At 44.8% G+C, this 12,871-nt stretch overlaps 1 protein-coding gene across 1 annotated transcript in view; it reads right to left on the bottom strand.

The window, feature by feature from the left end:
• Positions 1 to 12,871, bottom strand: part of LOC147895276 (SNF2 domain-containing protein / helicase domain-containing protein / HNH endonuclease domain-containing protein) — a 188,461-nt gene that overhangs the window by 61,418 nt on the left and 114,172 nt on the right. Inside the window, exons 10-17 of the mRNA XM_087383441.1 lie at positions 11,446 to 11,642; positions 11,180 to 11,281; positions 8,968 to 9,078; positions 8,654 to 8,719; positions 8,446 to 8,544; positions 8,109 to 8,219; positions 7,667 to 7,924; positions 7,254 to 7,556 (exon numbers count right to left, since the gene is read on the bottom strand). Coding sequence (XP_087239567.1) covers positions 7,254 to 7,556; positions 7,667 to 7,924; positions 8,109 to 8,219; positions 8,446 to 8,544; positions 8,654 to 8,719; positions 8,968 to 9,078; positions 11,180 to 11,281; positions 11,446 to 11,642 — 1,247 coding nt within the window. The remainder of the gene's footprint in view (positions 1 to 7,253; positions 7,557 to 7,666; positions 7,925 to 8,108; positions 8,220 to 8,445; positions 8,545 to 8,653; positions 8,720 to 8,967; positions 9,079 to 11,179; positions 11,282 to 11,445; positions 11,643 to 12,871) is intronic.

Below are 12,871 nucleotides of genomic sequence, written 5' to 3'. Positions count from 1 at the left end.
TTCCATTCACACCGGTGCTGCCTTTTCCACCACCTCCTTCCTTCCCCACTGCCTTCTCTCTCCCAAATGCTCTCTCATCCTCTTTAACCCCCACAACTTCTATCCTAAGGGAGGAATTCTTACGCACTTTCAAGTTGAAAAAATTCGAACACATGATTGTCCAAGAGTTATCCATTGACACCATGAAGCACAGAGAAAGCATCTCTGAGATGTACACAAGGATGAGGGTCTTGGCGGTAAAGATGTTTGTGCCACCTAATGATGCTGTCATGAAGGGGTGGTTTTTGAAAGCATTACCCCCTACCATTGCTATAAGGCTGGTTGATAAACTCCCTGAACATGCCTCACTTCAAGACTTCCTAAAAGAAGCTGTCAAGATGGAATGGTCACAGCTAAGTTTTGCCTCATCGACGACTATGACTACCCAACTCCCAAGAGAGGAGGGATCATCCGCATGGCTTAAAATCAAAGGAGTTAGAAGAAATCAAAGAAGGCCTGAAAGATAGAATAAAGGTGGATGGCCACTCATCCTTTGAGGCCCAGATTTGAAGTGGTCTTTGGTGCACAAAATGCAAGGGTTCTAACCATGGTTATTGGGAGTGCCCCTCCAAGCGTAAGGTACCTACTTCTACCTCCTTTTGTGCATTTTGTGAGATCCATGGTCATGATGCCTCTCAGTGTAGCTACCTTAAAGGATTAAGGAAGCTTCTTTCAGAGTATGCCTCGGGGAAACCTCTAGACCACCCACCCTCCATGGCATCACCTGGCAAACACACCGCAGATGACCAGGGTGTCAGGTCTACGCCACAGAGCGCTTCCAAATGCCCCCGAGCAACTGCAGATTCACCTCCCTCCAACAACATCACTATCATATCAGATGAGGAGCTATCCCCTTTTTTGAGTTCCTTTGATTCAGATCATGGCGGCTCTGACTATCTTCCCCCCACAGGTACTATCAAGACACCATCCAAGGCATCCAAGTGGGCACAATCTGGTGGCAGTGATTTGGCCCCACAAAGTACAGTTTGCGATCTTCCACCCCCTGCTTCATCTTCCTCAATCATTCGGGTGGTTTTCAAACCTTTCCTTAATCCCACACTCAAGCTATCTAGCATCTTGTCACCTGAAGAGATAGCCCGCATGTCTCTCACGGACTTTGATGCTGTCACACTTCCCCCGGTGGACGTTTAAATGTGTACTTCGTTTATTCAATCTCATGACTTTGAAACAGGAACATTTGGATTCTTAAATTCCCGTCATATGTTCGCTCCTAATCTCGTATCCACATATCTCTGTCTTCCCACACTTCCCTTTTTGCCACCTCACACTAACTCTCTCACATTCCTGCCCTTCTTGTCGACGTGTAAACCTCATCACTGGGGACATGAGTGCAAGAAGGCTCTCGAGGGAAACAATAGAGGGGCCCTTTTAGCGAGGTATTTGTTCACTCACTTCTACTTTGCCTAGGGACACTTCTTCATCAGCAAGGCGATCCATTCTGCCCTAGACTCCATTCTCTCCGTCACTCCCTATGATTTCACCTCACTCTTCTACTCTGTCTTCCGTAACACGGTCCGCAAGCGTCGGGCAACATATACCTGTACCTGTGGGCCCCACCTCACCTTCTTACTTCACCAGTAGCAGGCCAACCCTCCCTCCATTGTCATAGGTCGCCTCCCTTCGTCATCCCTCTCCCCTCCTGTCACCGCCTCTGCCATCTCTTCCACTGTTACTCCCACTGTCACTTCCCTAGTTCCTGCCTCCTCTCCTCTTTCGACAAGGAGGGCGCCTCGGTGAGCGCAACCTGATGTAGTCTGCCCCGGAGCTTCTTCAGTATATTCTGTTATAGGTTCCCCATCAATGACATGTCTCGTATCTCCATTAGTGACTTCGCCAGTGCCAGTGCCCGGACTTGCATCTCCATCAGTCACACTTGTCTAGGCTTCTCTAGGGACCTCCAGAGTTTCAATGGGTTTGGTTGCACCAGGTACACCTCCTGTTGTACTAATGACGACAGTGTGTTGTACCAGTGACTTCCTCGAAAAGTGTGTTTTTGCGAAGGACTGCAGCTGTTCCATCGTCCCTCGCCACCACTTTCATCGATGCAATCATCACCACAGTTCAGGCAGTCTCCTCTGACCATGTGTTGGGCCTGAATCTTACTCTGGGCCTTGACTCCCACGAGCTTTCTCAGGGGCTGTCTTCTCAACGTGTACTTCACATTTCGGCCTCCCCACCACAACCACCATAGGGCAGAGACAGGAGCAGAGACCCTGGAGTGGGAGCCCCCCCCCCCAAGAGATCCTCCATCAGCCACTTCAACATCAGAGGAGGTATTTGAGGGAGGGAGTTTACCCAAGTTTGTGGATTGCCCACCCCTTCATCAAAATGATATGTTCACAGCTTACATAGCTGCTTCATCAGGCCCACCACTTTCAAATGTTTCCCTTGTGGAAAAACAAAATGAAGATTACAGCAAAATACTATCTGTTCTTCACAGGAAACGCTCACTAGTATGTGGGGAAGAGGAGGATCTGAATCAAATCTTCACCATTCCTTTGCAAGAATGCCTCGCACAGAACAGGAAGACCTCGAGGGCCCCGACATGTTTTGTGCACTTAGATCAATTGGCACCTACAGGCAACCTGTCTACGGAGGAAGAGGGAGCTCTCCCTGACATGTTCGAGGAATTGGGGGACGTGATTAATTTGGCTGATAGGATGAATTATAGCGATAGGTACGCCTGGATGAAGAGGTCCTTACATCTTGCTTAGCGTATCATGCATGACACTTTCATGCAGTTGGGGACAGCGGTCTTCAATTCCACAGGTTATGCTCATAAGCTCCTCTCCCAACAGCAACATTTGAAGTTAGAATTTGCGAGAGCTCAAGCAGTCCAGCTGCGCACCACATAGGTGACACTTCGGCAACAACAGGAGGAAAGGTGGCAGAAAAAGGACTCAGCTATTCACGAGCGTGACATCGCTTGGAACATTCAGCGGGCTGCCCTTGAGGATCGCCTCCACAGTCACAAGAAGGAATGGGAAGTAGAAATGACAACAGCACGCAGCCAACATGCAGCAGCAGTGGCAACTTTGCAAAGCCAGCATGTCACAGAGGTGACCAGATTTCAGCAAGAGATCACACAGTTAAAGAAGTCTTTGTCTTCCTTAGAGATTGCCGAGGAAAAATCAGAATCTAGAGTGGCTGAATTAAAAAAGAAGCGTTCATCCATGGAGGAAGAATTCACAAACCTTTGGACATAGTTGGCCACCCTCCAGACTTCCCAATCCACCTTGCAAGGGCAAAAGGATCATTACTACCGGCGATACCACCGGTTTAAAACCAAGTATGAAAATATGAGAAACGTGATGGACACGATTGAGGATGAGGAGGAAACAAACCATCCAGAGCTACATATGACTGGGGCAGAACAAATGGGTGAGCAAAAGGTCATAGAGCTACTTACGAAGGCGGAAGAGGAGAAGGTAGAGGAGAAGGCTACTGATGACCTCCCTCAGTAATTTGATACATGGGTTTTTGGTTTTTTTGCATTGTTAGATTTTTGCGAGGCTCATTGGCTCTCAATGTAAATATTAGGGTGTTTTGTCTCAGGATGTACTCAGTTTTTTTTGCAATTTTCCATGATGTCCATTATCAAGCAGCAGTTTATTTTCATAGTTTCATTTTAATACAAATTTTGGAATTACTCACACGGCCAGCCACATGGTCTATAACATTTTCTTTTCCTACTCTTTTGACGAGTTCCCTCCTCCATTTCTATTCACTAGGACGGTGAATGATATATAAAAAAACCTTTTAGAAGGAAGGGTCGGGTCAGAACAAAAAACAAAAGCAGGTGATGGGCCTGGATGACCCTCTTCATGCCTCCCCAAAGGCTCAGCTTGTTTACGAAGTGATGCATGAGGGTTTTGAGGACACTCAAAAGAGTTGGAAAGAGTCGGTTCCCAAGATGGGCATCATGGTTCAGGTGGATGATATCTTTGATCCTGTACAAATTATGCTAAGCATGCTATCATCATTTTCTTTCTAGGACGTATGCCTGCTACTGCAGATGTTGGTAGCTGGTTGACTAGAACCTTGGGTGGTTGCTATGTCATAAAAGTACATTATGCAGCAAGGAGCTTTTTTGAGGTGATCATGGCTGATTAAAAGCATAAACGGATTTTGTTGGAGCACTCTCCTCTCTTTTATGGACAACAAATGGTTCACATGTGTTGCCTTTGTCCCCTACCAAGGATTATCAGGCTTTGATTTGACACCGCTATCCTGTATGGGTAGAAGTAGTCAATTTTTACCAATGCTTAGCCTCTCTTCTACCAAAAATTGCAGCTTCTATTGGTAAGGTGGTTTGTCCCAATGTGTAACCGTAAATACTCCTGACTGCTCCATGTGCCAAAAGTCTACACATGTTTGGTAGAATTTCTGGAAGGCCTTCGACATTGTCGCATGATCCCGTATGATTAGGAGACTACAAGATCTGCAGATACCATAGACGTGATCTGGGGTGTGATGAACCTATATGAGTCAGTGAGAGGTGAGTCTGTGCCCCAGGTGGTCTATCGGATTGGGTTGAGAACACGATTGGGGTAAAGTAGGGCTACTCCCTCTCACCGACTCTCTTTGGACTTTACATTGATGAGATCACTTCCTTCATAGAACGCCCAAAAAGCGAGGGATCATTACTAGGCGACCTCTTGATAAAGATATTATTCTACGCTAATGATATAGTTCTTATATCATCCTCGACGGAGGGGTTGTAGAGACACATGGAGGCCTTAGAGGTGTTCTACAAAGAGAGAGATGACAATCAACCTTGGGAAGACCAAGGTTATTGTCTTCAACACCTCACAAGCAATGTTTCGCCAACTTAGCTTCACTTATCGCGGCGAGCTAGTGAAGATAGTGCAATCCTACACATATTTGGAAGCAGGCTTCACAGGATCCATTTTCACGATGACCCACGGAACCCAGGCACAGCTCATACAGGGATAGTGCTTCCAGGCATACTTCCAAGATCCAACAACGGGCTGGCTTTTCGACACACTGGTACGACCGACTACCATGTATGCAACACACTTCTAGGGATATGATCTTTCGAGAACAGATTGGAGGAGTTTTGAGCGGCTACAGGTGATGATGGATCCAAGATGATTCAATGTAAGCCCTTAGTCCCCCATGAGATAGTCCAGGCAGATTTCGCCATGACACCTCTCTAGGTTGATGCCATCTTTCAGATAGTGACTTTCATCCACAGAGTTTGGGACTTACCTCACTGGAAACTTCTGAGATTTCATCCAAACAGCTAGCAGAGAGTGGGGCTGACACATAGTATGCACACATATCTACATGGTTTGCCAAGATGGATAGGCTTCCCCCCTATACAACATGAATGTGCCGCTTGAGTCGATCCCACGAGAAAAGATCAACCGTATGATACGGTTAGAACTCCTCCAGCTTAATACTTCGAACTTGGGGTGGGGGGAGGAGCTCCCCACCAAGACCCAGTTCTACCGCAACATCAACCACTTCTTGAGAGTATCGGAGGAGGGATTCATCATCAAATCCCAATATCTTGAGGACAGAGGAGTCTCCCATGCATTGAGAATTGCCATTGGTCAAATGTGGGTTTCGTCCAATCCGTTGAGGATTGAGGCAGGGAGAGCCGCCGCAAGTATACCCAGAGACAACAGGTATACACACTATGTACGCTAGGGGCGGTTGTGTGTGATTGCCTAGCCTATTATGAGATCCATGGGAATATCCACTGTCTCTACCTAGAGGAGAGTGGCTTCAGTCCTCTATCACGACGACTGATCCATTTCCACGACTAGGAGATGCATCAATATAGGGAGACACTACTGTGATAGATTAGATTGCAATAGGGGATGGCCAGACCATAGGACATAGAGGTGGACCGGGCAGAACGACGCGTCATAGACTTCTATACATTTGAGTCAGGCCCAGGACACAGCGGAGGTGAGGAGGAAGAGCTAGCCAACTTGAGAGCAGCCCAGATTAGCAGCCGACACAATACCACCGAGGGACACAGAGACCCCACGCGAGACAGAGAGTGCCCAAAGCACATTCTATTGAGGTCCAGCCTATCACAGCATTCCTCAATAGCCCAAAGATGACAGAGACAAGGGGTCATAACCCATAGAGTTTAGAGACCGAGGAGACCTAGTCTCCCACCACCGCAGCGCGAGACAGCCCAACAGACGCAGATACGGGATATCTTCACAGCTGATTAAAGAGCCATCACTGTGCCGGGCTTCGGTTTCTGAGTCCCAGCCCTGAGACTGACTTGTCTCAGTTTGTACTTGGATAGATTGATTTGATTCCATTTGTACTTGACTGACTATGATTATGATTATGATTTTGCTAGCATAGATTAGTGCTCAGCAAGGGCCCTAGCACGCCCTTTGCTTCAGCCCATTGAGGCTTGTATGAGTTCGCTTTTCTGTGCACTTTGTCCCATGGGCTCGTGAGGCCTCCTGCGGAAGTTAATACATCTTTCTTTTTTCTTTCTTTGTCTCTCTTTTTGGGTGAAAGGGTGAAATCCATATGTATGATTTTACAAGAAGCTATGAAATTGTCCCCCCAAAAAGAGGGGACAAGTAGTTACAACATCAAAAGATCTCATTATAGTATAAAAAAGCAGGATAATCCAGATGCCGTGCATGCAGGCAGTCAAAGAATGATTGTTGTAGAGAAGCACGGAAGAAATGATACTGAGACAGGTCAGGAATACCAAAGACTATGATTACGGTCCTTCCATAGAGTCCACAGTGCCCAAAAACAGACCCAATGAAAGAAAAGATGCAGAATAGCTTGCCAAAAGTAGCTATAGGGGAATGAGCTGTATGTCGTTGTTGAGCCTAAAGAGGAAATCACAAGAATCCCGGCAATGACAAAACACACACACAAACTTTTTCTTTAGTGAAAACTTTGAATGCTTTATATTACAAGATAGCTATCCCAGAAAACTGGTAAACTGAAAGATTACATCGAGAGAAAATCTCTGTGTACGCCAAATATACATCATGATCCCTGCAGTGAGTTTGCAGACAATTACACACACACACACACACACACACACATGCATACAGAAAAGAGTTTATTGATTATATCCGGTGGAAATTGACAGTTACTTTAGTACTCCCTGTGCTAACCACATACATGTCATCTTGAAGCAAAAGCATCAAAGGGTTGGAGAAGAGAACACATACCCCAGGGATGTAAGCCTCCATGCATTCCAATTCAAGCGCCAAAGGCAGCTGAAGAGGCCTTCCAAATAAACAGTTTCGATCTATTGGTCGAAGGGCATTCCATTCATAAATAAAAGAGGTTGCACATTTGTAATTTGCATCACTTTCTTTGAGACAATTGGGCAATGCACCTTTCTCTGAAAGAGGATTTCCCTTAGAAATCTCTAGATCCTCAGGAAGAAAATTTTCTCCTAATGGGGTTGGCCTATATCCATCGAACTGTGATCTAGTATACAAATGTATGCGTCCTGTATTTGAGCTAACCTGCCAAAACATAACAGAGGACTTGCCATATGAGATGTTGCAGGTAAGGAGAAACAGAAACCCGTCTAAAAGATTAAAAAAGGATTGTGCACGTGCATGCAAAACTTTACCTCAAACATTATTAAAGGAGGAGTTATGATGGAATTTGAAATTATGTTAAGATCTGCATATGATTCTCCTTGCAGTATGGCACTGCCATCTGAAGCATCCGTGCCATTAAAAGCATCAGACTGTTCTGAAGTGGAGCATATATCAACCCCATGTATTTTACTATCATCTGAGATAATGTTGTCAGTTCTAGTTGTCATTGCTGTCATTCCCGACACGCATTTCCCTTGGCTTGAACTCTCTACCACCATGGTACTTTCCTGTCAAGGTAGACAAAGAACATAGTCTTCCAATTCAAAAGTTACTAAAACACTGCAAAATAAACCTGATAGAAGAAATAGCTATTCGATCTTTACTTGCATGCCTTAGTCCTTTAAAACTGTTAGTAATTTGCATTCATCTTCAATTTTCTAAATTGAAGAACTGTAAAGAAATAGCTCCTACCTCCCTTTTGACTACGAAAAAACAGTCCTCGACTGTTCTTTCTTTAAAGTCATCAGTACATATTGCTGTATCATCTTTCCATAACTGTGAGGGTTTCAAAACCGAATCGACCTGAATATTTGTCCAAAATAAGTTACATAAAGATGGAATTTTATAAAAAACATAACTGTGAATAGGAAAACTTGAATGACTAACTCAAGAAAGGTTACTTAAGCCTCTTCAATCAAATTTCTGGAAGGTGGAACAATAAAGAGAAATCAATGTATTTATTTGCTTCCTTGTTCATTCTCAGCTTGTGTCTCACTAAGTCTGAGAAAAGTCTTATCATCTAAAGTACCTCGATCCCAGCAATTGCACCATCTGCACCATTGGTCATTGAGGTGACACGCTCCAAACTTTTGCTGAGACTTTGCCAATGCATCTCATCTGAGGTATCCTGAGTAAAATAATGGACTATCTCTTGTAAAACAATGTTCAGAGAATTTTAAAAACTAATGCTACTGGGACGTATCACCAAACTTAGTAAAAGCACTTATGGCGAGGACCTTTGCACAGAATATGTAAATATTTACTGCAGTCTTCTGGCCACGCCTATGTGCTCTATCCTCTGCCTGTATAACATACAAAAAAGCAGTTTGATTAAGGTGGTCTTGTCCAGCATGAAAAATAAAAGGCAAATCTCAAATCAATTGTAGGCTGTATTGTCTGAAAACCAACTATTTGATCATTAAATCAACCAAAAAGATTTCACAAACGTGCCACTCTACCTAACCAATCCTATTTTTGCACCTTTGGCCAATCATATTGTTATAATCCTTCAAAGCATGACCATAGCAAGGAACATGTACACCAATTTAACCTGAATCAGCTCTGATGAAGATTTTGGTAGCTCAGTAAAAACCACAGTTTGAGCAGAAGAAAAGTCTAATCCCACTCCTCCAGCAGTCAAGCCAATGATTGCAACCTTAACCTGCAAGGAACAACTGTAAGTTTACATCACCAAAACTTATATATTTCTTTGTCTTTCTCTCTCCTTCTAACATTGTACATGTATTCATCGTTGTATAGAGTCTTCTGCAGTTACATAATGATTGCAGCATGTCTAGGTTGGCCTGTTGACCTAGAAGAGAAGGTGATATCAAGACCACATCATCTTCATATATGATTATCAAGACAAAGCGTCTGTCAAGAGGAAGAGAGGGGGAAGGTTGATATTATATTTTATGCAAAGGTTAGTTCATCAAAAGTTGGTAAGAAGGAGAGCCCTAAATATATTTCTCAGAAGCTGATTCCATATAATGTGATTAAATGAACAGACGCCTATTCCTTCTTAGGAAAGTCATGTCAAAAGGTTCCTTCTCTGCATCAGTAAATAGAGCGCACACATATTTATTCGCTTACCATTGAGAGTATGGCTCCCGGTCAATGGAGGCCAAATCCCACCTAAGGCCACGCTCTCTCTCCTAGAGGATTTGTTTGGAGGGGAGTCATGTCACAAGAGTGACAAGCAGCGACTAAGAGGAAGCAGGTCATCAAGTCGCAGGGTCAATGGAAGAGGAGGAGAAAACCTCCCAAAAAGATGCTAAAACTCGTTAAACCCATGCATCTCACCCTTCAAGGCAATTGTTTGCTTGAGGCTGCATCCTCACCTACTATCTGAATTAAGTTTGCCATTTGGCATCCTTAGTAGCATACTTCCCTCTTCTCTTGCCTACACTCTAGCCCAAACCCCACTTCATGGGTCAAACCATGGGGTTGTGGATTTTTTTTAATTTTTGTTTTGGGGGGTGGGGGCGGGGGGGGGGGTGCTTGTCCTCCCTCCCATCTCGAGGGTGATCAAAAGCACACGAGATCTATGAAGTGAGGGGGCTGCCTCTTCAACACTAGAATCTCCACGCAACTTCTCTACTTGACAAAGCAAGCACGTGGTCACGCCGACAATTAGAGGTGATTATAGACAAATTTTACTAACATCTTGAGGTGATTTGACCTGAAGGGCACTTTGGTCAAGCCACCACCTTGGAGTATGCATCAGAGAGCTTCTAGTATAGGGTAGATGACCAGATAACATCCTTTACATCTAAATCAATGGAGCCACCTCTCGTGCATTGGAGACCAAGTGATTTCTCTACTTAACCAAGTAACCATGTGGTCACCACAACAGCTATAGTGCTAACATTCAAGGTGACCTAAGCCACAAGTTACTTATCCAAGTCACCAACTTGGAGTACGCATTAGAGAGGTGTGTACATGGAGGTGCACATGAAGGAGGACAAGGTGGTTGACATCCAAGGTAATCTCACCCAGAGGCCATCAGTTATAGTCACCAGGGGATGCACATGAGGTACACATAGAGGAGTCATGATGTAACCGAAGAGTCAGATGATGACGAAACTTCGATGGACTTAGATATCCTAAGTCATTAGAAGATTGAGTGGTGGAAAGCCTCAGGTGAAAAAGGGAAGAATAGGGAAGAAATGGAGGGGGCAAGGGCAGCACAGAGGCCCAACAATGGGGAAGGGTAATATAGTGCAAAAAGGGGAGTGGATCATGAGGAGAAACAAAGGTGGGAAAGAAAAAACAAGCAACAAGGGGTGGTAGAAGGAGGTTGATGACATACTTCTGTTATCACTCAATTTACAATTGATTTTGACAAATGCAAAATATAAAACATACCAGACTAGATTGATATGCATAGGCACAACAAAGCATTAAGGCCTATAACAAATGCCAAAGATGAACATAGAAGACTAGATCGATGTGCATGAGCATAATAAAAGCATCGAAACACAAAAGGCTAGAATATCTCCTCACTTAATCCTATAAAGGATAACATCTACATCTCATGAGCCACATGTAAAAAATTCGAGACTATCTGGTAGAACTCATTCCTACAATCATCCTCTTTAGAAAGTTCACCAACTTTAACATCAAGGGAAGAAAACAAGTGTTGGCATGTAGGAGGCCTACATTTCAGGAAGAATTGTAGCATACAACGAATCCAAGAAAAGGAAGATTTCAATAGTTCCACATTTCATTACATCAATGCATCACAAATTGGAAAAACTAACCTCAGTTTTGCATCGAAACGCTTCTACTGCCTTTTGACGATCACTTGTGATAGTGGCTCCATCGATACGTACATATTCCAAACCCTTGCTATGGATGATTTCCTAAAGCGAATACACAAATAGCACGCCTTTACATGTCTCAGAGCTATAATTACTAGATCACATGATAGGGCTACATCAAATAGTAAAACAGCCCGCCTTAAAATGTCTCGTAGCCATAAGTACTAGATCACATGACACGGCCACATCAGTAGTAAGATGCCTACCTGGATAGAATCTAACACCTTGAGATGATGACCAAAAATGATCATTTTTTGCATTTTTTCTTCTATGCCTGAAACCTTGTTATCAACATTTGACAGTATTGGATGGTTGAGCAACCATTCTCGTACTCCTTTCATCTTGGAAACTCCAATTTCTTGAGGAGACAATCTCGATGAATACTTTTCTCCTTTAGAATTCCCTATCATTGAAAAGAAGCACAAAGCTATTCAAAAACATGATGTCCTTGAATTATAAAATACCTTCATCCACAAACCTCATATATTAATGTGATAAATAAGATGGTAGAAAACCACACATTTTTATCTAAAGTAAGAGTGTCTTGAATACTTCAATCCAAACAATCTTGAAAATCGTTATTTATTTGCAACATTTCTTTGCAAGATCATTAAATCCAACATGTGATTACTCACGACCAAAGTGATATTTCAAAACTACTTAGATATGGGCATTTCGTTGTTTGATATTGTAAAATATACCTCTAATCGATCTTGGAGGAGCTCCCGTCTGCTGCTGCCCGCCACCGCCCGTCGCCATCACCCAGCCCTTGGCCGCGCCCTGCCCCCTTGGCCGCGCCCTGCTCCCTTGGCAGCGCCCTGCTGCCTTGGCCGTGCAAGCTCCCTTGGCAGCGCCCTGCTCAGGTCGCCCCCCTTCAGCCCTCTCGCGTCGCGCCCCCCCCTTCAGCTCGCTCGGTTGCACCTCCCCTTCAGCCCATCCGGCTGTTGCAGGTCGTGCCCTGTGAGTCGAGCCCCCCCTTCAGGCCGCTCGCGTCGTGCCCCCCCTTCAGCCCGATTGGCTGCTGCTGGTCGAGCTCCCCTTGCCCTTCAGGTCACCCCTTCAGGCTGCCATCTACGCCGCCCTTCAGGCCGCCACTAGCTGTTGTCTGCCCCTCCCTTGCGCTTCAGGCTGGGCTGCTTGAGGGCCCTCTGTTTTGCTCGTGTTCCGAGGAGCTGAGTTCCTGGGCTGCTTCCAGGCATTGGCGGAGCTTTCTACTTCAGCATTGAGCGGCCTGTTTTCATTCCACGCAGGCTGAAGTTTTGGGGCATTCTTTAACCAGGGGTTTTTTGGGGATTCTAGAGGTTGGTTGCGAGTTCTTGGTGGGTATTTTCAGCAGAGGTAGCTCCTCCCCTCAGGACAACGCAAGCTGAGACAATGGAGGACACAATGCCACTCCCGTCGCCAAACCTGAGGAGATTGAAGTCACAGTTTCTTTTCCTCCTGACATTGTGCAGATGATTGAGGTAGCAGAGGTGGGTTTTCGTTTGACACACATCATTGGCTTTCTACCTGGTAGAGGCCAACAGTTACGTGATTGGGTGTACACCAGCATGGCCTCATTCGGTGTCTCAGTTACGGTTTTCCGATTGCTTGGCAGAGGGTACTTTTCTTTTGGCCTTCAATCTACAAAGC

Source organism: Dipteris shenzhenensis, chromosome 13 (genome assembly GCF_047967505.1).
Source record: "Dipteris shenzhenensis isolate YYH24624 ecotype China chromosome 13, Dip_SZ_1.0, whole genome shotgun sequence".
NCBI lineage: Eukaryota > Viridiplantae > Streptophyta > Polypodiopsida > Gleicheniales > Dipteridaceae > Dipteris > Dipteris shenzhenensis.
The sequence above is the reverse complement of the archived record's forward strand: the minus strand, read 5'-3'. Positions and strand labels throughout refer to the sequence as shown.